Genomic DNA, 26,990 nt, shown 5'->3' on the forward strand with positions numbered 1-26,990 from the left:
AGTGTAGTCACTGTTTTAGTGTAGGAAATATAGAAGCCAATTGGCACACAGCAATCTCCTACAAAAAACAATATGATAATGACCAGATAATCTTTTTTGTGATGTTGATTGAGGGATAAATATTGGTCAGGACACCAGGGCTAATGCCCCTGCTGTTCTTCACAATAGTACTCTGGGATCTTTAATGTTTACCTGACTGTTTAGCATCTCATCCAAAAGTCTGCACCTCCAACAGTGCACCACACCCACAGTACTGCACTAGAGTGTCAGCATAGATTTTTGTGCTCAAGTCCTGCTCTAAAACTCCCAACCTTCTGATGCAGAGGCAAGAGTACTATCATCTGCACCACAGCTGTCACCTTCAGTTGAATCTACTCTGATATTGCTCCATTATCAAAGTTAGTTCCAATTGATTAGGTCTTACCCAAGGATTTCTGGTGGCTTCAGGAAAGCACCACGTTCTGAACTGATAGTTGTTATAGATGCATTCTGTTGAGTTGGGCAGTATGATTTTTTGTACAGTATTCTAAAGCTTTGACTCAGGGCAACTTGGTACAAGGCAAATCATGCTTGACTAATCTAATTGAATTTTTTGATGAAGTAACTGAGAAGGTTGATGAAGAGAATGCGGTGGATATTTTCTATATAGATGTTAAGAAAGTGTTTGATAAAGTATCACATGGAGAGAGAGGATATCCCTGAAGAGTCAAGGATGGAATCTATTTGGCTAGAACTAAGGAACAAAAAAGATGCAATTACATTGCTTGGTATTGTCTATAGGCCACCAACGAGTGGAAAGAATGAAGAGGAGCAAATTTGCAAGGAAAATACAAAGTGTTGCAAGAACTATGGAGTAGTTATAATGGGGGACTTTAATTATCCAAATACAGACTGGGATAGTAGTAGTGTAAAGGGCAGAGAGGGGCAAGAGTTCCTAGAGTGCTCAGGAAAATTTTCTACGGCAGTATGTTTCCAGTCGAATGAGAGGGGAGGCACTGCTGGACCTGGTTCTTTGGAATGAGGTGGGCCAATTGGATCAAATATCATTAGGAGAGCATTTAGGGGACAGTGATCATTGTATCACAAGGTTTATGTTGGTTATGGAAAAGAACAATCTAGAGTAAGAATAATTAACTGGGGGAAAGCCAACTTCAATGGGGTAAGAATGGATCTGGGCCAAATAAATTGGAATTAAAGGTTGGCAGGAAAAACAGTAGCTGAACAAAAGGCTACCTTCAAAGAAGAGATAGTTCGGGCACGGTCAAAGTATATATCCCTTGAAGGGCAAAGGTCGGCCAAATAAATCTAGAGCTCCCTAGATAACAAAAGAGATAGAGATGAAGATGAAAAAGTGTGCTTATGACAGATGACAGGTAGATAATACAATGGAGAGCCAGGCTGAATGTAGAAAGTTCAGAGGGGAAGTGAAAAAGCAAAGAAGAGAAGCAAAAAGAGAGTATGAAAAGAGACTGGCAGCTAACATAAAAGGGAATCCCAAAGTCTTTTATAGGCATATAAATAGTAAAAGGGTGGTAAAAGGTGAAATGGGGCTGATTAGGGACCAAAAGGGGGATTTGCGCATGAAGGTAGGGGGAATAGCTGAGGTATTAAATGAATACTTTGCATCTGTCTTTGCCGAGGAAGAAGATGCTACCCAGGCGACGGTGAAAGAGGAGGTAATTAATACACTAGAACGATTTAAAAGGAGGAGGTATTAGATAGGCTGTCTATACTTAAAGTTGATAAAGCGCCAGGGCCGGATGAGATGCATCCAAAGATACTGAGGGCAGTGGGAGCGGAAATTGTTGAGGCACTGGCCATAATTTTCCAGTATTCCTTAGACTCAGGGGTGGTGCCAGAGGACTGGAGAATTGTAAATGTTACAACCTTGTTCAAAAAGGATGTAAAGATAAGCCCAGCAACTACAGGCCAGTCAGTTTAACTTCAATGGTGGAGAAACATCTAGAAATAATAATTTGGGACCAAATTAATAGTCACATGGACAAACGCAGGTTAATTAAGGAAAGCCAGCATGGATTCGTTAAGGAAAAATGATGTTTAAATAACTTGCTGGAGTTTTTTGAAGAGGTAACAGGAGGGTTGATGAGGGCAGTGCTGTTGATGTGGTGTACATGGACTTCCAAAAGGAATTTGATACAGTTCTCCACAAGAGATTTGTGAGCAAAATTATAGCTCCTAGAATAAACGGAACAGTAGCAACATGGGTACAAGATTGGCTGAGTGACAGGAAACAGAGAGTAGTGGTTTATGGATAAAAGCAAAATACTGCGGATGCTGGAAATCTGAAATAAAAACAAGAAACACTGGAAATACTCAGCAGGTCTGGCAGCATCTGCGGAGAGAGAAGCAGAGTTAATGTTTCAGGTCAGTGACCCTTCTTCATATTAGTGGTTTATGGATGTTCTTGGGGCTGGAGGAAGGTTTGTAGTGGAGTTCCTCAGGACTCAGTGTTGGGACCATTGCTCTTCCTGATATATATTAATGACCTAGACCTTGGTGTACAAGGCATAATTTCAAAATTTGCGGATGATATTGTTACGACCAGGTGAGAAAGCTGTCTAGGGGTCTTTTTACTGTCTTCACCTGGTCTTATTGTAACAGGGTTTTATTTTTAAACACACTGTGTTTTGAGCTCCTGCTTTTGTGAATCCTTATTCGCAGCTTTCCAATTATAAGGCAAAGAAATGAGCACGCCGGGTTTTTCTTAGGTTTAAAGAAGAAAAGTGAAATTTATTAAGCCTTAAACTTAAACTCTAATATCGTTAACACTTACGGATGTACAACGCGCTCACACGAGCATGCACAACGATACACATTTGCAAATAAGGACAGAAAAGAGCAGAAGAAAAATAAAATGGAGAAGTTTGAGGCAATATCAGAAGAGTTTCTTGTTTACTGTACTTCAAGCTCACTGTAGTCCTTTTGTAAGTAGTCTTGCTTTTCGTTGGGGCCCAGTATTCTTCTTAAACCTTGTTCACTGTAGGAGACTTTTCTCTCTTGGGGTTCATGTGTCTTCAATGGTTTCCAAAGCTGATAAAAATGAGATGAGAGCAGACAGGGGAGAGGTGTTCTCAGTCCAGGAGAAAACAGCCTTCTGAGTTCAAATTCCCTGTTGGAAGTTCAAATTCAAAAAACCCCAACAGTCAGTCATGCGACTAAACTGAAATAAAAACAAGAAATGCTGGAACCACTCAGCAGGTCTGGCAGCATCTGTGGAAAGAGAAGCAGAGTTAACGTTTCGGATCAGTGACCCTTCTTCGGAACATATATGCGACTAAACTGGCCTGACCACGTCTGTTTATGTATTCGGCCATCTTAGTAGTTAACCTGGAATGCTAGCCTGTCCACCTTCAACGTCTGGTAATCAAAAGTCCATTGTGGATTAAATTGGGGCAGGGAATAGTCCCTTTGTTCTTTGAAGTACTGTCAGTGGATATGCTAATGTCTCTCTCCAGCTAAAGTCTCCAATTATTTTTTAAAACAAGTTCTTTCTTCACCATCAATGGTTTAAAATCAATGTACATGTGGCGAAATTAATTTTCCTCATTCTTGGCAGTTGGGGTGGCTTGCCGAACAATGTGAAATTTGGAACAATTGTGAACTGTGAGGAAAATAATGTAGAATTTCAAAAGGACATAGACAAGTTGATGGAATGTGTGGACAAGTGGCAGATGAAGTTCAATGCGGAGAAATGTGAAGTGATTCATTTTGGTAGGAAGAACATGGAGAGACAATATAACATAAAGGGTACAACTCTAAAGGGGGTGCAAGAGCAGAGGGACCTGGGGGCATATGTGCATAAGTCAGTGAAGGTTGCAGGACAGGTTGCCAGCGCGGTTAATAAAGCATACAGTATCCTGGGCTTTATTAATAGGGGGATAGCCTTCAGGAGCAAGGAGGTTATGTTGAACTTGTATAAGACACTGGTTTGGCCTCAGCTGGAGTATTGCGTCCAGTTCTCAAAGAAAATTACAGCACAGGAACAGGCCCTTCGGCCCTCCAAGCCTGTGGTGCCACACTTTAGGAAAGATGTGCAGGGATTGGAGAGAGAACAAAAAAGATTCACGAGAATGGTTCCAGAGATGAAGGTTGACAAGGTGGTTAAGGAGGCATATGGAATGCTTTCCTTTATTAGCCGAGGAATAGAATGTAAGAGTAGGGAGGTTATGCTGGAGCTATATAAAACACTAGTTATTTTATTCATTCATGGGATATGGCCATCGTTGGCTAGGCCAGCACTTCTTGCCCATGCCTTGAGAAGGTGGTGGTGAGCTGCCTTCTTGAAGCGCTGCAGTCCATGTGGGGTAGGTACACACACAGTGCTGTTAGGAAGGGACTTCCAGGATTTTGACCCAGCGACAGTGAAGGAACAGCGATTTGTTCCAAGTCAGGATGGCATGTGGCTTGGAGGGGAACTTGCAGGTGGTCGTGTTCCCATGAATGCACTGCCCTTGTCCTTCTAAGTGGTAGAGGTCACGGGTTTGGAAGGTGCTGTCAAAGGAGCCTTGGTGCGTCGCTGCAGTACATCTTGTAGATGGTACACACTGCTGCCATGAGCGTCGGTGGTGAAGGGACTAAAGGTTGAATGTGGTGGATGGGGTGTTAATCAAGCGGGCTGCTTTGTCCTGGATGATGTCGAATTTCTTGAGTGTTGTTGGAGCTGCACCCATCCAGGCAAGTGAAGAGTATTCCATCACATTCCTGACTTGTGCCTTGTAGACGGTGGACAGGGATTGGGGAGGCAGGAGGTGAGTTACTTGCTGAAGAATTCCCAGCCTTTGACCTGAATTTGTGGCCACAGCATTTATGTGGCTAGTCCATTTCATTTTCTGGTCAATGATAACCCCTAGGATGTTAACAGTGGGGGATTCAGTGATCGTAATGCCATTGAACATCAAGTGGAGATGGTTAGATTCTCTCTTGTTTGAGATGGTCATTGCCTGGCACTTGTGTGGTGAGAATGTTACTTGCCACTTATCAGCCCAAGCCTGGACGTTGTCTAGGTCTTGCTGCATCTGGACATGGGCTGCTTCAGTATCTGAGGAGTCATGAATTAGGCCACAGTTTGAGTACTGTGTGCAGTTCTGGTCACCTCATTACAGAAATTACAGGATGTAATTGCACTAGAGAGGGTACAGAGGAGATTTATGAGGATGTTGCCAGGACTGGAAAATTGCAGCTATGAGGAAGGATTAGATAGGCTGGGGTTGTTTTCCTTGGAACAGAGAAGGCTGAGGGGAAATCTGATTGAGGTGTACAAGGTTGTAAGGGGCCTGGATAGAGTCGATGGAAAGGACCTCGTTCCCTTAGCAGAGGGGTCCGTGACTAGGGGTAATAGATTTAAAGTGATTGGTAGAAGGATTGGGGGGAGTTGAGGAAAAACCTTTTTAACTCAGAGGGTGGTAGGGGTCTGACATGATGGGCAGAGTGGCCTCCTTCTGTGCCTTAAATTTTTCTACATTTTCTAAATATTCTAAATAACTGTAAGCGAGGAATGTGCAGGGGTGTGGGGAGAGGGCAGGAAAGTGGCAGTATGTGAACTGCTCCTTAGGAGGGCCAGCATGGACACGATGGGTCAAATGGCCTTCTGTGCCATAACAATTCTATGATTCTATGATAGATTGGAAAAGTTGGGACTGTTTTCCTTGGAGAAGAGAAGACTCAGAGGAGATTTAATAGAGGTATTCAAAATCATGCAGTGTCTGGATAGTGGATAGGGAAAAACTGTTCCCACTCATGAACGGATCAAGAATGAGATGACACAGATTTGAGGCATTGTTCCATCTGCGAGAAATGATGGGAATGCAGCCTCAGAACTTCGGTGAGGTCAGATGGGATCATCTTCTGTACTTCTTTTGATGGCTAAACAAGCTGATTCTGGAAAGGCAAAGTCTGCCACATGTGCCACACGTGAGGTTGTCCCTTGCCAGTTGTGCAGGATAATCTCTGCTGACGTCTTGTTTGCAGGCTGGCATCTACTTTAGAGCTTCTGAAACCACAGATCATTCCTGCTCATAGTTGGTGACGCTATTTGCATCAATCTTCAGCTAAAATTTCCCACTTGTGATTAATATTAAGGGCTTTCATGTCTCTTTTGGCAGCATTCTTGAATCACAGCTTTAGGCACCCTGCAAGTCTCTTGGTATGGCTATGTCTCCATTTGGCATATCCTTGGGGATGTGGCCATCTTCCATCATGTGCACATTGTTATGACGGAGATGGGGGAGTGCACTGTTAATTCAGTCCCACTTCTCCACAGGTCACAGCATATTAATAAATTTTCCCACTTACTGAAACAGCCGATTAGATACTCTATTTGCCCCCAGAAAAAGCACACCAACCAGGTTTCTTTAACAACAAAATTAACCATTTATTATAAAACCAAGTCTTAACCAATAATGAAGTAAATATATATATACAAATTGAGATATTAAAACTCCTTATTTTTCCCTAGACCTCATGCACACACAGATACATCCAAAAACCAGTTAACCGGGAAAAAAGGGATTTTGGTTTACAACTGTTGCAAAGGAATAAAAGGAATTAAAAAAATTTAGACTGCAATGATCTGGAAGGAAGTTCTTTGGTTTGGTGAGGTGTCCCAAAGTTGAATAGTTGGATGCCACTCAAAGTCTTTCCAGGCGAGGTTGATGAACAGTTGGGTAGGTGTTCAAAGAAATTCAACTGTATAAGGCTTCACATAGGTCTTCCATCAGGGATGTAGCAACAGGTGTCAGTTCTCACATTCAATGCAAAAGTCCTTTTAAAGATGCAAGGTTTCTGCAAATTCAGGGTTTCTTCAAAAATGTAGGAGGCAACAGTACCACTTCATACAAGCTTTTTTCAAGAGCAAAGATTCTTTACAGAGAGATAATAGTTATCTGGTTTTTCTTCTGATCTCCTGACAGGTCCAAATCAAATTCCAATTCCCTGCTTTAGTCCAAACACACTTGCTTTTAAAGTTCAAAAATGAAACTAAAATTTTTCAAGCAAGTCACATGTTAAGTTATAAATTCTCTCTTGTCACACAAAGGGTAGCTCTTAGGTCAAACCCCCTGCTGGTTTCCTTGAAATTACCAGGTTTCTAGCATTTGTTTACTGGTCAAAACCTCTTGTTGACCGTGCTTTTTTTAAAAAAAAAGCATCCATAAAGTTCAGCTATCTCCAGATGTTTCAATATCCACTGAAATCCTTTTCAGTTTTTAAAAATATAGTATCCCAAGTTTAAATGCATAAAATGGAAATCCTCATAACAACATGCCCAAGCCAGTGAAGCATTCTTTGCTTGATTAGCGCTAGCATGCTTGGTATGTTTGCCCTAGAAAGGACGGCTTCATTGGTGACTTTGTTTTTCCATGTGATGCCGAGGATATAGCCACTGGAGATAGAAGTTATTGAGCCTTTTTTCTTGTTCAGTGTAAGTTGTCCAGGCTTCACTGCCATAAAGCAATGTGCTGAGGATACAGGCCTTGTAGATAAGCATCTTGGTCTTCTGGGTTAGTTTGTTGTTTTTTCATGCCCATTTTGTTAATCGTCCAAAGCCTTTCTAATGCATGTGTTGAGCTCTTCATCAAGAGACAGGTGTGGAGTAGATACTTCTGATCCTTCCATCTCCTGTAATGAAACTCCCTAGTTTCTGCTTGTCTTGTCTACAGGATGATATGGCTGAGATCAGGACTGTCATGATGTACTGTATTGGTGCCCAACCCAAAGTAATGCTGCCCCATTGTTCTAACCCCACACTCCTATATTATTATATAATTAATTGTTGTGGCAATATTATGGGATAATATCTGCATCATACATAAACTTTAGAACTTGCAATGTTAATGAAAACACAGCAGATTCTGGAATAATCCTGCCTCTCTGCCTTTCTTTTTCTTGAGAATAAATAAAAGATACTAATGATGCAATGGTTTAATTATGATATATTGTATAGTGTTGGTTTTATAGCCTTTTGATTTTTTTATGTTTCATAAATTGGCTTTTTTTAACTTCCATTATTTTCCCTCTTTCCCTCAGTTGTTCAATTTCCCTATTTTATGCCTGTATATTCCAGAAAAGCAGACAGACAGTCTGCTCCTAGACCTCTCCCAGTTCTACCAGTAAGCCATCAATTAGTTCAATTGTTCTCAGTGAGATGCAAGTAAGCCTGAATACAGTCAAGACTCACAATGACTTAACATGCACCGTGACATTAAATAGTAGTTAGTTTACAACATTTTACAAAGTAAAATTCTCAGTCTAAAATATTATTGAAAAATTATATACAATTAAGACTGATTTTTTTTTACTTCTTGTGTGCAACTTTGTGGAGTATTATGCAATTTGCAAAGAATGTTTTTTGTGACCCAAAAATCTTCCCTCTGCAACCCATTTTTGGCTCACAGTTTCTTAGGAACAGCTCAGGTTCAGCTCCTCTCAATTCATCCCACAGCCCAACCCAAACTGTGGGGTTTAATTGTGATATATTGTTATACAACCTTTTGATTTTTTATGTTCATAAATTGGCTTTTTTTTTACCTGCATCTGTTTCCTGTGGCAAGCAATTGAGATTGTAAACTTTTGTGCTCAAACTAGCATAATTTCTTTCACTCTTTGGCATTGTGAAATTACCTTTTATAATTACATTCCAAAGTTAGTTACTTTAATTAAGTAAAGAAAACAGTGTTTTCATTAACATTGCAAGTTCTAACTTTTATGTATGATGCAGATATTATCCCATAATATTGCCACAACAATTAATTATATAATAATATAGGAGTGTGGGGTTAGAACAATGGGGCAGCATTAGTTTAGAGATACAGCACTGAAACAGGCCCTTCGGCCCACCGAGTCTGTGCCGACCATCAACCACCCATTTATACTAATCCTACACTAATCCCATATTCCTACCACATCCCCACCTGTCCCTATATTTCCCTACCACCTACCTATACTAGGGGCAATTTATAATGGCCAATTTACCTATCAACCTGCAAGTCTTTGGCATGTGGGAGGAAACCGGAGCACCCGAAGGAAACCCACGCAGACACAGGGAGAACTTGCAAACTCCACACAGGCAGTACCCAGTATTGAACCCAGGTTGCTGGAGCTGTGAGGCTGCAGTGCTAACCACTGCGCCACTGTGCCGCCCCATTACTTTGGGTTGGGCACCAATACAGTACATCATGACAGTCCTGATCTCAGCCATATCATCCTGTAGACAAGACAAGCAGAAACTAGGGAGTTTCATTACAGGAGATGGAAGGATCAGAAGTGTATGTATTATAGACTTTGTTTGCACAATCTCTAGTCAATTTAAAGCAGCAATAGAGGAGGTTTGGAAGCAGGTTGATCAATTGATCTGTTGGCCACAGCAGTTGGTGCATGGCATAAAGAAACTAGAGAATGATGACAAATAATAGAAAAACATAATATATATATATGTTGTCATGGTCCTGTAGTTTTTTTTCGGAATATGCGGTTTGCCTTTAAGGCTTGCAAGGGATCAGTATTGCTTTAAGAACAGCAAGCCTCAGGAGTTATAGGAAGGTGCATTTTCATTGCCTTAGAAACAGCCATTTGGAGACTGCGATTCAAAGGGTGCATTCTCGATACTATGGAAACAGCCACTGGGAGTAAGTCTCATGATACATTTGTTACAATTCAGTTTTGAACTGGCTTTTAGTTGAAGACAGTTTGTTCTAACAGAACACAGACACAGAGGACAGCTGGTGTTAGCACCTGGAAAAAGAGCTCTCGACCATTTAAACTGAAGGAATAGGATTTTAGTCTGTTTAATTATTATCTCTCAAAATTCTAAAACATCAAGCCAAAACAGAGATCTCTGGTAATTTAAATTGAAGAAAGGGAAGTTAGACTGTGACAGTCTTTTATCCCTCAAAATCTCTAAAGTCAGCTTGATTCGGTTGAAAGTGTTTGCAAGTCATTAATTGTTGAAATTCACTGGAGAAGGAAAGCAACATTCTGTGAGGACTTTGAGCAACATCCTGTGAGGACTTCAAGCAACATTGGACTGTAAATTTGCACGGACTCTAATGTTTTCTATTTTAAATGTTGTTTATATCTTCATAGTGTTTAAGAATTTAGTTCTTCTAATTAAAGAGTTAATTTATTGATTTAAGGACACCTGGTTTGGTTAGTTTCATTTGGGGGTTACTAGATGGTACAATTTGGTTGGGTCTTTCTTTAATTTGGAAAGTTTTAAATAATATGTTAGCTGATCTGTGAGCAACAGGATTGAATTAGCAGTGCGTTGGTCCCACCACAATCAGAATCGTGTATTTTGATTGGGGGCTTTCACATGAGTGGTTGGTCGTAACATATTGATATATATATATCCTTTTGTTTTTCTCTGCATCAGCAATTGATCCAATTCCATGCTGAATGCTTCAATTGAATGAAAACTTACAACATGAGATAGCTATCTAGACCAAGGTTATCCAAATTTGGCCCACGGGTCAGAATCTAGCCTGCCAAAAGTTTCTATCCAGCACACAGATGAATTTCAGAAATAAGAAATTTCCCATTGCTTTCTACTGTCAGACCAGCTTTTTAAACATTGTGCTGTCAGTTTCACAGCTGGCAGGTGCTGACATCGGGAACAGCAGTTTCCCAACTTCAGACAGATTTGGGGTTTTCCGGCAGGCTTTTCAAAGAATGTTGGAACCGGCTGGAAAACCCCAAACCTGCCGAAGTTCAGAAACCACTGTTCCAGCTCCCAGCCCCTATCAGCTGTGAAACCGATGCAATTTTTAAAAAAACTGCCCAACCTCACAGTGTTCCTGTTCTCTGCAACTGTCAGAGAGAGACAGAGGGGAGAGAGAGAGAGGGGTGGAGGGGACAGAAAGGGAGGAGGGGACAGAAAGGGAGAGAGAGAGGGGGACAGAGAGAGATGGGGATAGAGAGAGGGGAGGACAGAGAGAGAGAGAGGGTAACAGTGAGAGAGGGGGGACAGAGAGAGAGGGGGAGGGACAGAGAGAGAGAGAGTGGGGAGACACAGAGAGGGATAGAGAGAGGGGGAGACAGGGAGAGAGTGAGGGGGACAGAGCGAGTGGGGGACAGAGAGAGATGGGAGACAGAGAAGGGAGGACAGAGAGAGGGGGGGGAGGGACAGAGAGAGGGGGGGACAGAGAGAAGGGAGGGGCAGGGAAAGAGAGGAGAACAAGGAGAGAGACAGAGAAAATGAGGGGGAGAGAGAGAGTGATCAAGATCACTCCTGACAAATGAGCATCAATCCGGAATATTCCGCATCGCTACAACAAGCGTGCAGGCAAACATTGACTAGTCCAAGCAAAAAAATGCCAGATATCTCATTAAATCACTGTTCAACATATTGACGAGAAAGTATGTCAATAAATTAATCTTCTCATTTAAAGCTTCTTCACAAAAATGCACATTTGTTGCTATTTTGATTAATTGTAAGATAAATCTTTTATGCCATTATCTTTCCAAAATTGTCTCGCCAGCCCCCAATGTAAGCTAAAACTTGTAATGTGGGCCCCCACACAAAAAGGTTGGACAACCCTGCTTTAGTCCCATTGGTTTTCCTAGTAATTTTTCTCAATAGACGTTTGCCAGTTGGTACACACTTAGTTTATCCGATTTGTATTTTCAAAATCATCTGTACCTTTAAATAGTTACGTATTTAAAAGTTACTGCCTTACATTAAGTAAGGGTGTATTTTCCTTCCAATGTAATAGAGTTGTTCAGTTAATCGCTTCTGACTGTGTAAGCAGGAGAGAACCGAGACATTTTGGACTACAACGTCCCTCTATTTAGAATACGGATCAGATGCAGGATTTAATAATATGAGAACTAGAATCCTTGTTACAGTTCACAAAACCTTAGAGAAATCTATCAAACTGATTTTATAAGCTTTTTATAAATCTAAAGCAATTTAAAAATCTATCTAATTTTCAGAAAATGTACAAACACTCAACTATATCATGTTTGTATCTAATTAGTAATGCAAATCAGGCTCCATCCCAAAATAAGATTAAACTTTTGATGATAACTGTTTTATATAGAAGCCAAATGGATCGTTTCATTCTCCTAAACATCTTATTCATGCAGACACCACAGGGAGAAAGCATGATATCAGTTTAATTCCCAACACATTCCCCAGCATTCCTCTAGAGGCACAAAATGTTTATTTTGATTCTGTAGATGCAGAACATGTTGTTGAAAGAAGACCACGCATCCAATGTAATTGAGACTTGGTGGCTCCTATTTAAAGAAAAGAATATAGGTTTTGATTACGGTTACAAGAGATCTGTTATAGTATTCATAAATTAGACCTCTGATTGGTTGGCAGTGGGGTAACGTAATGGCGTGAGGTTGGAAACTGACGAAGCAGACTGCGCGTTCATTTAAGAAACGCCGGTTTCGATTTTCGCTGCAACTGCTTGTAAAAGATCTCAGTGAAGTGATTTTTGATGGTCTCAGCTTCGTTCATTAGTACGAATGCAAAGAAAAGTAAAAGTTTCACTCAATGATAGTGTGAGCAATGGGGATGTCACAATGGTGCATTAGAAAATACTCTTCTGAGACTGGAGTTGCACTTTGTTGGGACAATGTAGAGTTTCTTGCTTCCTAATCTGATCATTTGAGCTGATAGTAATTGCTGTTTACATTAGGTACAAAAATGGGAAAATGTTCAATCTCCTAGAAAATATATCCCTAATTTGCAACGCAACATAATATACAGTATAGACATATAAATAATTTAGTAATTCTAGAGTGGGGGAGATTTATAACGGGATATGATTTTTGCCGAGGGGATTATAACTGCATATCCAGTTTTGTTCATACAGACCATCTACTGGCTAGACGGGATTTCTCAATGTGTGTTTAATAAATTTGCACTGATTTAACGCTCGGAGAATTGCTGCAACGTTACGTTTCAGCACCACACTCAAAATGTTATAAGATTAGAATGTTACTTTTTTCAGTCCAGACGAACGCTAGAAACAAATCTGGAGTTTCATATTTGTTTGGCATCCTTCCATCTATGAAACATGATGGACATGCAGCAAACAATCCATCTAGGTGGGGTGTCTTCTCTTGGTGCACCTTTACTGATGGCTGTGAAGGCTAATCCTTGGGAGGCAGGTTCTGCCACAAGTACTGCATGTAAAGCTGCCAAGTGATGCTGTGAGTTGTTGTTTTCGGTGTTGGCACCTGTTGTCAAGCTGCTGTAGCCACTGGTCATGGTAGTGCACACCAGTTCACAGGATGTCGCCATTTCCCTCTTTCACCAGCTAGAGACTCCCAGGTGTGATAGTCAACATTTAGGGTCTTCATGTTATGCTTGCAAGCATCTTGAACTGGAACTTTGGGTGCCCCCACTGGTCATCTGGCCCCGGCTATCTCACCAGACAGAAGGTCCTTGGGTATGCGACTGTCATCCATCCTGCAGACATGTCCGATCCACCAAAGCCAGCTCTGATTGCTGCCAACACACTTGGGAGCTCTGCCCTTGAGCGACTGTTGCATTTGTGATTTTGTCCTGCCAGGATATACCTATAATGCACCACCAAACAGCGAAGGTGGGAATTATTGAGCTTCTTTTCCTGGTAACTGTAAGTCACTCATGTTTCACAGCTATACAGAAAGGTGCCGAGAACACAGGCCTTATACGCCATCAGTTTGGTCCTAAGGGTCAGCTTGGTGTTATCCCATGCATGTTTTGCAAGTCGGCCAAAAGTGGTAGCTGCTTTCCCTATGTGTGTATCGAGCTCCGCATCGACGGACATTTTGTCTGTCACCGTGGACCCAAGGTAGAAGAATTTGCTAACCACTTCCAGCTGCTGTTATTTAGTGTGATCAGGGGCAGAGATGCAACACTTTGTCCCATGACCACTTTTTTTTAATGCTTATAGTCAAGGAGAATAAGTTACAGGCATGTGAGAGACAGTCCATGAGTCTTTGTAGCTGAGCTTCCATGTGAGCAACTGGCACAGCATCGTCAGTATAGCGGAGTTCTCTAATCAGGACGTGATGTGTTTTTGTCTTCGCTTTCAGCCTTGATAAATTGTAGAGCTTGCTGTCTGACTTAGTGTGCAAGTAGACTCCTTTCAAATTTACAGGGAAGGTGAAGATCAGGAGCATGGAGAAAATGATGCCAAACAGAGTGGTGGCTATGACACTCCATTCTTCACTCCAAAACTGTACAGTGCAGTGCATGCTGTCATGGAAGGAGTGGTTCAGACTAAGGAGCTTTGTGGACATCATGGAGTTTCATGTGGCTTATGCCATTAAACATTACTATGAAACTATCTATTTAAAGAGAAAGTTTCACATTTTACATGTTTAACAGTGCTACGCTTATTGATGTCATTCATAAGCGAAAAACCCGCCAAATGATGATTGATCGGACGCAGTTGAGAACATTAACGTCAATTGAAACATTTATGTAGCCTAGTGAACACATTTTTTCCTCAGAAGGTAAGTTTTTATAATTAGTATGAAGTTTAGGTAGTCAGAAAGGATATGTACTTCTGTAAGTTTCAAATCTATGTAAAAAGAATCGATTGTAAATCAGAGTTAAACGTTTGTGCAAAATAACGCGTTATGTATTTTCCCGTTGAACACTGTTGCCCATTAATTAACATTTTACATTTCTCAGCAAAATACGCAATAGTCAAAAAGAACATTCCACTGAATCATAAGAGCACATTCCAAGGTGTAATATACATTAAAATTATGAAGGGGCAGCGGCATTGCATATAACTGTAATTAAGGTATATTCGTCAATGTTTTAATATGAAGGTATGCCTGGATAAAATAATTGCTTTTTCGACACATGCATATTTCTTGTATGGCCGTCAGGTAGAGACTTGTGCAGTTTAGGTCATCAAGACAAGGTCTAGCAACAGAGTTCGCGCGCGAGTTTTCAAAACATAAGAGTGCGTGAATGCGAAAATGTCGGCTTACTGTAAAATCCACGTCGTTCAACATGATAAAATTAAATTTACGTTACTGTCTATCAAACAGCCCAAGTACTTGAAACAATAAAGATACTGATTCATGCTTTTATTCTCAACAATTGCTGGAAATATTGAGGAGTATGAGTATGCATTATTGAAATGATGAATCAAACATATGAAATATACGGGCCGTTTTATTTACGGTCGGTAAAGTAAGTTAAATACAAATGTCAATTATTCTTCCAAAAATGTGTACATATTTCGGATATGTCTATATCGATGAAAACAAAAAAAAAAGTTGTGTAAACCAATACATGCGTAACATTTCAGGTCGAACACCTACGTCAGTTGGACCTGAAACATTAACTCCGTTTCTTTTTACACAGATGCTGCCTAACCTGTTGAGTGCGTCGAGTATTTTCTGCTTTTATTTCAGAGTTCCAGCGTCTGCAGTATTTTGCTTTGGTACCAATATATGCATGTTCTCCTTGTCGTAAGTGTGATCAAAATTAAGTTGAATATTTTAAATAAATATTCACATATTGGACACAATAATGCGATTCATTTCAGTTGTGTAACGTTTTGGTATAATCGTTGTTAGTTGTGTACTGCCCAGCTATCGGCAGCTAGGCGAAGGTTTCAGTCATATGAAATTGAATGAGAAAGGAACACTTTTTAAAGCTTTAATGGTCAAAGAAAATATGCACACATCCACAGTACCCGGTTGTGCACAACAGTATTTTGCTGTTATTTGTTCATTCTTGTATTTAGTGCAAACCTATTGAAATTGAAAGTGCATAGCCAATCAGCCAAGCCGAGACTTCATTTCGAGAAACCAAACCCAATCCTTTCAGCACCATTAGGCCGAGAAGCACGTGAATTGGAAGCGTTAACTTCAGCATCTCACAAATTTGCAAGCGTTAATACTTCTTTGTCGGCATTTCAGAGTTCATTGACAAGAAATGGATGGGAGGATGGTCTTAGCACAGTCCATGTACATATCGTCAACTGATATTTACAAACATATTCTACAAATAACCTAGCTCATAAATCGCGAAATATTTGGAGACAAAACTTGAATATACTTAACAATAAACAATATTGTAGATCAATTTCAAATACGCCACATTTATTTCAATAATTGCATTCAGTTATATATCTTGTTTGCTAATTTCTTTGAGTATCTTGAAGATGGATAGTTTGCTCTTCAAAGAATTCAATCAAAATAGCAGCGGTGAAGTTGGCAATAGTAGTTGATTCTAATAAGTATAAACACCATGCAATGGGTTTTGCGAAATATCCCAGTTTAGACCGGATCAGGGCTGGTCGTCTCTCCTTGAGAATGATTCTCTGATTGACCCGAATTTAGAAATTGCCCTGTTGCACCGACGTACAACCTGGATCGCATCGGCCACTTCTGAAATTCAAGAACAAAAAATATATTTATTACTTGTTTGTTGCTTTGTGTCTGGGAGATTGCTAGATTTTAATCGACAATTTGCGTATCTCTGCATTAATTTTATTTGGATTTTTGACCATTCCCGTTTGTTGCAGCGAAACTGTTCTGGAACTAACGCATACATGGGTGTACAAGTTAAATAAGAATTCGGTGATTTGAAATGTTGAGTACTATTGAATAAGAAACGTTGTTTAGAATTGTTGGGACATTCTTCGTATTTTCTTTTAACTGCTGTATACCAATTTTCATCCAAATGTGAAACTACACATGGCTCTACAGAGGAAACCTGATTAACTAAAAAGATCGGTACAATCCACTCAGCTCCTCAACTCCATCCACAACCCCACATTTTCTGAACGCTTTCATTTTGTTGTTGAGATGGTTTCCAGTTCTCGTGTAAACAATGAAGTTACAAATTCACACCTCACCAATTGAATGTAATACATATATGCAACGGTATTATGCACAACAGAGCTATTAATGATACTGGGGGGGGGGGGGGGGGAAACAGGCACTAAGCGTTTAGGAAGTTGAGTTTTATCTAAAAGAGCTGTATCATTCCTGTCTTTTGAGTCATATTTATAGTTTATCATTCTTGTCTGCTTTGATAGCTATGTGCTGATACTTGAAAGTCCAGAGCGACGAACCTTCATAATGACCTTTGTGTGATTTTCGGCTCATTTTTTTAAAGTGACTAATGTTAGAAAACATCATTTGTGTGATATGTAATGCAAATAATTTCCTCCTTGCAAATACTGTAAAGGTTATATGCTATGCAATTTAAACAATAATGTTTCATGTTGTACAGAACTGGATTCAAATTGTTAGAAACATATTAAAATGGAACAATCGGAGAGGATAGGTTAAAACAACAATTAGCAGGATCAACATCGATCACTGAAATAAAAAGTTGTGATAAAATACTCTCCAATATATTGGAATTACCATCATTTTGGATGATTTCGGGCATCGTTCATCGTCGTTAAATTGACATTACTCTGTATTTTTCTACTTATTAGCGTTAACTATATTTGTTATCAATTAACAATTTGAATCGGATTAAGTGCCGAAAACTAAATGTATGATAGACAAGACAGGAATATTTTCAAGTTCTGTATCTATACTCTTCTTTAAAAAAGAAAAAAAATCATATACATGAGGGTAAGTTTTGTTTTCACAAACGTTTTCTACCCGGGATGGAGCTCCAAAATACTTAAATTTTAGTTTTGGTGCATTTTAAAGCCAAATCCATGTATCTGTTATCAGCATTTCCAAAAAGTCACCTGTAAAATGTCGGAATATTCTATAATTCTAAAAACATGGACACTTTTTTTACAAAAAATTGCTACTTTCATTCCTAAATGTTAGAAATTGGGGATACGTTCAGGAAAGGTGCACAGTTTTGAGCTTATAGTGCAAAATGTCAAAAGGTCTAAATTTAGAGCATCAAGTCATTTTAGATGATAAACTCATTTTATGTAATTTCTATACTAGCCAGCTACAGCATTATCTGCAAACATTACCCTGGAAGTAGTCAGTGTGTAGAGTAATTGTCGCAGATTGTTAACTTTATGGTTTTGGAAAGTCTAAAAGTGAAATGTGAACCTGTTTTCAAAAATTATAGTTCAACTGCGTACAGGAGTATGGGAAGAGTTTTTTTTCTACACGTGCATCAAATAGTCACTGAAAGTTACGCAGATGTCTTTGTGTTCTTGATGGACATTCAGCATCCTTAGACTTGCGAGCAATTGTTTTAGCCAAAGCAGCCCGATGAAAGCCCATGGCATGCTAAATTCATTTTGACAGAAATGTATGGAAGAAAAATATTCTATATACCTCTCATTTTCATTTATAATATTAAATTAACGGGCTTATGCTTCGCGTGATTATTGAAAATGGTCTGAATTTTGAAGGCTGAAAGGATCAGTGCTTGAAAGAATTACCATGATAGTATAAACATTTAACAGATGATTAAAACGCATAACTAGATTCGGACGAGGTTGCTTGAGACAATTTTTAAATCCCTTTCACAATAAAGAGGGGTATTGCTGAGTTCTTACTTTGACTGGGTGCAGATATCCGTCCACTTTGAGGGAGTGCATGAACTCAGCAGATCTCCGACCTTCTCCCTCCTCCAGACTTTCTTCTAGGGTACGGGTCATATGTGCAATGTAGGTGGTAGCCAGGATTAGGACGTCCAGTTTGGATAGTTTGGTGTCCGGAGGGACTGAGGGTAAAGTTTTTTGTAGCTCTAAGAAGGCATGCCGCAGGGTTTGTACTCGACTACGCTCCCGGGCTGCGTTTGCTGCTGCAGGCCTGCCCCTGGTACGCACCACCTTCGAGCGAGAGGCCAATTCCGAGTGTTTTCGAGTGGGACAGATCGAAGAGTCAAGATCCGTGCCGGAACCGGAGCTGTCCTCGATCATGGCCTTTGGAACAGCAGCGGAATCCATTGGACTTTTCTTAGGCTGAACCATTCCCCGGAAAACGTCAACCTGAAAACAAACACAAATTCAATTTTTGTTTTAAACGAACTGATTTAATTTTTCAAACTGCAACATGCTAAAATTATTTTAAGATATATGCATTTCTTTGTGATTTCCACTATCCTAGTAAGTTCCAAATTTAGTCAGTGTCCAAAGCATTTTAGTATATTATGTATTTTATTGTAGTAAAAAAGTTACACAATTAAATAAGTTATACTTCGATATCCAGTTGCACAATCGCTGGTTACTAATATACTACCCGACGGTTTTTGTGCTGTGCACATTTCATACGGACGAACCAATCGGTTTCCAGCGGTCTGTAAACGTTTTGAAAAACGAAGAAACATGCCTTATTGTGCACTATATGGATTGCATTCAGAAATCCGCGTGCAACGAGTAGGAAGTGCTTCATAAAACCATAAATTATTCATAGAGACTCAGCGACACAATGTTAGCTGATGTCCTCTTTCTAAAAGCAAAACAATTAATCATAAATGTGAACATGTCTAGTGATCCTACATGCACACTGATAGAGAGACGCGCTCGAGTGTGTTATATAATTAGCCTTTGAAAATTACCTTTTTGCGCCAATGGAACGACGAATACACCCATATGTTGTATAGGGCTGGCTCAGACGCTATGACTAGCTTTCCATGTCGAAGCGTGTTCTCCTGCTGGTTAGAATTCAGGAATGGACCCGTTCTATCCACTAAGATGAACCTTTTATAAAGCAACGCTTGTAATGATTTCAGCTTCGAGCACTGCTGGCGGAGAGCGTTGAGTGCACACCTGAATGAGCCCTGCAGCCTCTGGAGCCACTCATTGACAGCACAAAGCGCTGACAGTTTCTTCACTGAAAACCAATAAATCACTGTGTAGCCACTACTCACTAACAAGTAATGGGACACCCATGCCAACCTCTTTAAAGAGGCCACATCCTATTTTATGACCAACGTAGATTGCATTTAAGCAAAAAAAGAAAGTTTTAATCACATCTTAACATTGAACGTAAGTTTTAACAACGCAGTTAATAACTGGCATAAATTATGTTTTACCAACCAAACTGAAATATTACAAACAGTAAAGCTTTGACAATTTTTAACAGCAGACCAAAGTATCTTTATCTGCCTAGTTCGCCACAGCAATCTGAGTGCAAAGAGTAGGAAATGCTTCATAAAACCATAAATTAATCACAGTGACTCTTCCAGAATGTTAATTGATGTCCTCTTTCCAAAAGCACAATTCATCAAGTGTATGTTTATCTTGTTTTAGTATTGGCTGCAGTAAAGATTTTTGCTATAAGGATGATGTAATAACTCTCGCAGACAAAATCCTTTTTTGATAATTAGTATCAAATTATATTGCCAGAAAAGACGAATTTTCATTTTCTTTCGAGTTGCCAGCCAAATTAGTTCTTCCCATCTGATGTTGACTCGTCAATTAAAGTTATACATGGTTTCATTTCCAATCTCTTTTGGTAAGTGTACATCGCCGAGAATAATGTGGAGTCTACTTCCAACAGATTGTGCTGCAGTAATGGAAGCAGACATTGCATTATATTTGGCTTGTTATGTGGATCTTTGCTTATTACGTACGGTTTTAAACTGTAAACCAGTGAAATTTTTAATGATAAATTAATAAGTGAAGAATATTCTTACATTTTATTAGATAGGCTGACAGATAACGCAGAGTAATAATTACTTGAATGAAATCCCAAAAATCAGGTAAACAAAATATCGAGCGTTTTTGCAACTTGACACAATAAAATAGATGACAATAGTTCGCCATAGCAGAATTTTGGAAAAACGATGAGATAACTTGTTACCTGGCAATTGAGCTCTTATCCTCTATGTTATGTATTATATGCCAATAAAACCGAAAAGAGGCGATTTTCAGTGTCGGAGTAGCAATGCCTTTACCAATTAGTTTTGACTTATTTTGAACGTCATAATTAATAAAAAAGAGTCAATTATTATAAATTAATTCTCCAACGTTTGGGGAGGAAAAAGAATCACCGCAGCATTTTGTTTCATATTGGAATGGAAGAAATATATTTAATGCATTCGGATTAGATGTTTTAAAGTTTAGTTTAGTTTAGATATACAGCACTGAAACAGGCCCTTCGGCCCACCGAGTCTGTGCCGACCATCAACCACCCATTTATACTAATCCTACACTAATCCCATATTCCTGCCATATCCTCACCTGTCCCTCTATTTCCCTACCACCTACCTATACTAGTGACAATTTATAATGGCCAATTTCCCTACCAACCTGCAAGTCTTTTGGCTTGTGGGAGGAAACCGGAGCACCCAGAGAAAACCCACGCAAACACAGGGAGAACTTGCAAACTCCGCACAGGCAGTACCCAGAATCAAACCCGGGTCCCTGGAGCTGTGAGGCTGCGGTGCTAGCCACTGCGCCACTGCGCCGCCCGTATAGAATACCAGCAGTAAATTAGATTACCATCAGGATATTGGCGTACCGCAGTATATTTGGCGACAAATCTTTGGGGACAGTTGGTGAAAGTGTGATCGAGCTCTTAGCGGTTCATATTGAGATGCTTCAAGTAAGATAATTAGAGCAGTTGGCCAAAAAAAAATACTGGAGCATTTTCCGTAATTATCTACATAGTGTGAACTCAACCTCCAAAGCGAAATAGTATTCCCTCTCCAAAAACAATTATCACGTACATTCGAGAAATCAACAAGGCTTTCATGAAATGTTTTGACGCCAACTTATCGAGAATACATGAAGTCGCTCTTATTATACTGGTAAAATTTGTGGCAACAAAATTAAAGCAGCTTACAATAAACACAGACGCTTTCGAAAAAGAGAACTTTTAAACGTTCATTGTTTAGGCTAGGATAAAAGTCGGTAAATATTTATTAAGCAAAACGAAACGAGTTATAGACAGCAGAATAAAATGAAAACGTGCAGCAAATTTTAAATATTTTTACAGGAGGTTACGATTAAAAACACTAATTCTTCCACTTTTTCTGTCTTTTTTGCTAACAGATTAAATGGTATATCCTGTTTGTTCTGCACAATATTTACAGCGGATATATAGTAACAACAGAAATATCGATCCACCAATTCGCAGAAATTAGATGAGCATATAAATTTTAAGCATGCCAGCAAAACAGCTGGCACGAGGAAAAAATAGCTGTTTTGGCAATTCCAAATCGGCTAGTCCTGGTGACAGGTCTTCTGCGCGAAAAAGTAACCCTTGTTTCTCTCTCCACAGATTCTGCCTGACTTGCCGAGCGCTTCCAGTATTTTCTCTTTTTATGTTGGTTATCGTTCATGATCCTTTTGTTTTAAAATCGTTATTCAAATATATCTGTTCTCAATTTCTTTAAATATTCAATTGAAATGAATGCTTTACTAGTTTAATGGAATGCATCAAGAAGATAGTGTTTCAGATGAATATAAACAGATGGTCCTTCTGATTATATAAAACAAAACCCAGCTAACTCTTCGAGACAGAACCGATCGCGCTCTCAATTATTCCATACAATGTTTGGAAATTTGTAACACATTTATTATATGTAGGGAATGGGGTCTCAACAATATTTGTGTCATACTTAATATTATATTCAATGCGAAGTAATAACTCAGTTCCAGAATTAATCGGTTCCATTAGCTAACTTGATGCAGCCCTTCTCCCTAGAATTATTTTTTGCTTAGCTATCTGTGAGTGCAAAAATCTTACTCCAAATTTCTCTGAACCGATCTAATCAATATCAATGCAAAGCAGCGTATAATTCCTGGCAAAATTAATTCCCTTAAACCCATGACGTTCAACTCGTGACATTATAACGATATAGCCTTTAAAATACAAAAACAGCAATTGTATTCTTCTAAGACAAGCTTTTCAGTTGGGATTATCACAATAAAATAGCAGTGTATGAATTTTGTAAGGTTCGCTGTAGAAGATAGAAATTGACTTAGTGTGATAACAGAACGGTCAGTTTTTGTGAAAAACACTTAAGGTAACGTCTCACGTAAACTAAGATCTTTAATAAATAGTATACACCAAAACTTTTCAGGCATGTATCATCTTTATAATTCGTCAGAAATGGATGTTAAGAAATGTAAAATGGCTACATCAAACACATTTTTCCTTTTTTTAAACGGCCTAGAGTATTCGTGGGTAACTGAGTCAACGTGCAAAGACTATCCACTGTCTATATAGACTCCAAAGTAAACAATGTCAGATACTTTCTTTGGGTGGAGGGATTCTGATGGCGGGAGTAAGATCGCTAAGAAAAAATTGCGAAAACTCATGCAGGAAAGTTTAGAATAGCCAGTGCTTTGTATACATCTGGGTACACTGCCTATTACGGTTTGGTTAAATCAACAGTTTGCAAAACAATACAAATCCAAATCATTCAGTGGTAACAATTGTAAACCGGCTGCATAAATAGAAATATAGAGCCTGTTAAAATAACACGTATGTATGTATGAAATAATTAATTCAAAGCAACAATTTATTCTTCACTATACCCAGGTGGATAATGGGTATCGACATTAACTTGGAAAGCAATGGAACTTGTATAATCACTTTTCAAGTTTCGATTTGAAGTTAAAATAGAACAATCATTTTAATTGGATAAAGGGCACACAGATATATGGTTTAACATATTTCATACTACATCTGATGGCATTGCCTTTGGAATATGCATGATATTTTTGATCGAAAAATAAAAAAAGTATGAGCGTAACTAGTGCCAATGCTGTTTAGCAATAGTAATATTTACAACTAATTTACTTCATTTATATCAAATGCCTAACTGGTGATATAAACAAAAATACGGAGGAACTGTGAGATAGATCTATTTCCCAGCCCCAATATCGAATATAACTTACTGGTGATTTTGTTGCTCATGAGTTATCAATTCAGCCCACTTAACGTAATACAATGTTTTTCATGATTCATTTTCTATGAAAACCATTTTTATGTTTGTTTTATATTCAAAATCATGAAAGCAATTTATTGTAAGTTTCTTAAAATCAAGAACATGATTCATTTACCCGGAAAATGTTAAAAATTACTGACAAACAACTTTTTTTACTGCTGTGTAGTTCATCTTTGATAAAAGGAATACTAACTGTTCTCGTTTTGCATTTATTCACAGTAGGAATTACGGAAAGCGGGCGTATATGATAAAACGTTATATTGTGTGTACAATTTATGGATTTAAACGTGCAATTTGAACAATAACATTTCCTTATAAAATGTATCCAAATAGTCTAATTTGTTAAATGATTGTCTAAATAACAGTAACAACGCTTCAAAAAGTAATTCACTCCTTTGACACTTTGGACAACGCGATAAGACACTAAATAAGCGCAAGCATATCTATTCTTTTTCATGGTTCAGTACAATGGGGCCCCAAATAGTCCTGACTACTGTAACAACCGTTTATTTTTCTTAAGCGCAGTAACCTTGAAATGCTTGTTATATTGTTGATCCATTTATTCTAAACAATCGAAGATATAAAGGATTTCCCACATGTCGTTAATAGCGGAAAAGGTTATTGTAATGTTTCACTCTAAGTTTCTGCACTTTATTTTTTCATTTATTGTTTATGGGGTTTTATATACTGTGACGTTCAGTTTTCATACATACAGAACTAAAAATATATTTTAAAAAACAAGCTGAAGCAAAGGTGCAGCAATCAGTTGAATCTGAAAGCAAGACTAGCAGCAGTACAGCTCGGCGTTTAGCCAAGTTAGTCTGAACTCTGCAGAAGTGTTCATTCTCCTTGCGTCGAAGTATCACATCAATTATTTTGCTTTATCACCGAGCAAGGAACTCAATTGAACGCATAACAAGAATTCTATTGTGGCAGAGTTAATCATCATACTTTAATATTATTGAACAAAGGATACTAAAGTAGAAACATGCTGGACTTTTTCATTACAACGATAATAATGAATACACATCGTGTAGCTCTTTGCTAATAAAACGTTTAGTATATGTTACAATGTATCCACTTATATGAATTTGCCCAACTTTAATGTTAAAAAGGATTTTTTGAAAAAAAATGACAAAGTACTTCGATATCACAAAAGTTATTGAAATTAAAATTGAGTAAAAATAACATTCATAAGCTTTCAAAACCAAATATGACTGATGTCTTTTGAATATTTTCCAATATCAGTGAACAGTGATTATGTTGTTTGGATCTTCGATCACTCTGTTTGCAGCATCAGTGACGTTGGGCTTGAGGTTGAGCAATATTCTGTACTGACAGTGAGGCGGTAGATTTCCTTAAACCGTATTTCTGTGGTGAAAGAAAGATGCAATTTTCAACACACTTTTTAAAATAATGAACAATTAACTAAAGGAACAAACACGCCTGTTTTGTGATGAAATTTAGGAACGCGTGGGTTTCCTCCGGGTGCTCCGGTTTCCTCCCACATGCCAAAGACTTGCAGGTTGATAGGTTAATTGGCCATTATAAATTGCCCCTAATATAGGTAGGTGGTAGGGAAATATAGGGACAGGTGGGGATGTGGTAGGAATATGGGATTAGTGTAGTATAAATGGGTGGTTGATGGTCGGCACAGACTCGGTGGGCCGAAGGGCCTGTTTCAGTGCTGTATCTCTAAACTAAACGCCTATCCCTTATTAGCTTACTCAATTTCATAAATGTAAAAGCAGCCAGTAATTTGCTGTCAATTCCACTATGAAAATTGGGTTCAGTGAAAAAAGATCGGTCGAGGCGAGTTTGCAAAGAGTATAATACCACAACTTTAAACCTAAATTTGACTTGCTGAGCATAAAAATACATTAACGATGCAGGTATCGAGTCGGAAACAGCTCAGACAATTAATTACAATATCTGTTCACAGCAAGAAGCACCTTAACTATACCACCGAGCTGCTATTAGGACTGTCGCAACAACATTTTTGTACTTATGTGCAAACATGCACACACCTAGAATTCCACTTTCAATCACTGAAATTTAAATTCATTGGAAGTATGGATACCTAGTAAAAACAACATAGCTATGCTAAAGTGCAGTACAAAAGAGACCATAAACTTCTGCTTTTCATTCGAAAACGTACTGATGCAAAATAGGAATCAACAATGACTCGCGATTATATAGCGTCTTAAAGGTAACAAAATGTCTCAAAGCATTGGATCTCAAGGCACAGGATCATAATTAGAAAAAATGATATGGAGCCAAAGAAGGAGACATTAGGATAGGTGACCAGAAGTTTTGTTCGAAGTACATTTTTAAAAGCATGTTAAAGGAGGAGAGGTGTGGAGAGGCCTAGACAGGGAAAACCAGAGCATAGGGCCGAGACAGCTGAATGCACTGGTGGGGCAAAGGATGTGGGGAATGCACAAGAGGCCAGAGTTGGAAAAACACAGAGTTTCCTGAGGGCTGCAGGCATGCAGGAGCTCACAGAGATAGAAAAGGGCAGGGCCATGGAGGGATGTGTACACAGGAATGAGAATTTTAAAATCAAGGCGTTGGTGAAGCCAACAACAGTGTGCTTTGAGAACAGAGTGTAACATCAGGATTTTGGTCCGGTTTGGAATTCAATGCAGAGGGGGAAAGAGATGTTGCTTTTCATACCTTTTTGTTCAACCTCCAGTAGCTGGTGTGTTCTTTTATCTGCAAGCTAAGGACTCTAACTTGCTATTACTTTAGGAACATTAGGAACATAGGAGCAGGAGTAGGCCATTCAGCCCATCGAGCCTGTCCCGTCATTCAATATGATCATGGCTGATCATCTACTTCAATGCCTTTTCCCCACACTCTCCCCACATCCCTTTATGTCATTTTTATTTTTAAAAACTGTCAATCTCTGCTTTAAACATACTCAATGACTGAGCTTCCACAGCCCTCTGGGGTACAGAATTCTAAAGATTCACAACCGTCTGAGTAAAGAAATGTTTCCTCATTTCAGTTCTAAGTGGCTTCCCCCTTATTTTGAAATTGTGTTCCCTGGTTCTAGGCTGCCCAACTAGGGGAAACATATTACCTGCATCGACCCTGTCTTTCCCTTTAAGTATTTGGTAGGTTTCAATGAGATCACCTCTCATTCTTCAAAACTTTGGAGAATACA

At 39.0% G+C, this 26,990-nt stretch overlaps 2 protein-coding genes across 5 annotated transcripts in view; both read right to left on the reverse strand.

Moving 5' to 3' along the window:
- Positions 1–16,260: 16,260 nt before the first annotated feature.
- tcf23 (transcription factor 23) lies at positions 16,261–18,890 on the reverse strand. Its single transcript, XM_068030911.1, has 2 exons — positions 18,474–18,890; positions 16,261–16,371 (listed from the first exon to the last, which is right to left on the reverse strand). The coding sequence occupies exons 1-2, from the start codon at positions 18,888–18,890 to the stop codon at positions 16,261–16,263; spliced, it is 528 nt and encodes a 175-aa protein (XP_067887012.1).
- Positions 18,891–23,566: 4,676 nt separating this feature from the next.
- ppp1r42 (protein phosphatase 1, regulatory subunit 42) overlaps positions 23,567–26,990 on the reverse strand; it is a 231,429-nt gene continuing 228,005 nt past the window's right edge. For all 4 annotated transcript variants that reach the window (XM_068030917.1, XM_068030915.1, XM_068030913.1 and 1 more), the window contains one exon: positions 23,567–25,192. In XM_068030917.1, the coding sequence (XP_067887018.1) occupies positions 25,118–25,192 (75 nt within the window). In that variant the 3' untranslated portion in view covers positions 23,567–25,117. The remainder of the gene's footprint in view (positions 25,193–26,990) is intronic.

Source organism: Heterodontus francisci, chromosome 5 (assembly GCF_036365525.1).
Source record: "Heterodontus francisci isolate sHetFra1 chromosome 5, sHetFra1.hap1, whole genome shotgun sequence".
Taxonomy (NCBI): domain Eukaryota; kingdom Metazoa; phylum Chordata; class Chondrichthyes; order Heterodontiformes; family Heterodontidae; genus Heterodontus; species Heterodontus francisci.

Coding starts and splice junctions, on each gene's coding strand:
- tcf23 (XM_068030911.1), bottom strand. CDS start 18,890: ATGGTTCAGCCTAAGAAAAGTCCAATGGATTCCGCTGCTGTTCCAAAG. Junction 16,372..18,473: donor GATATCTGCACCCAGTCAAA/GTAAGAACTCAG, acceptor CTTGAATTTCAG/AAGTGGCCGATGCGATCCAG.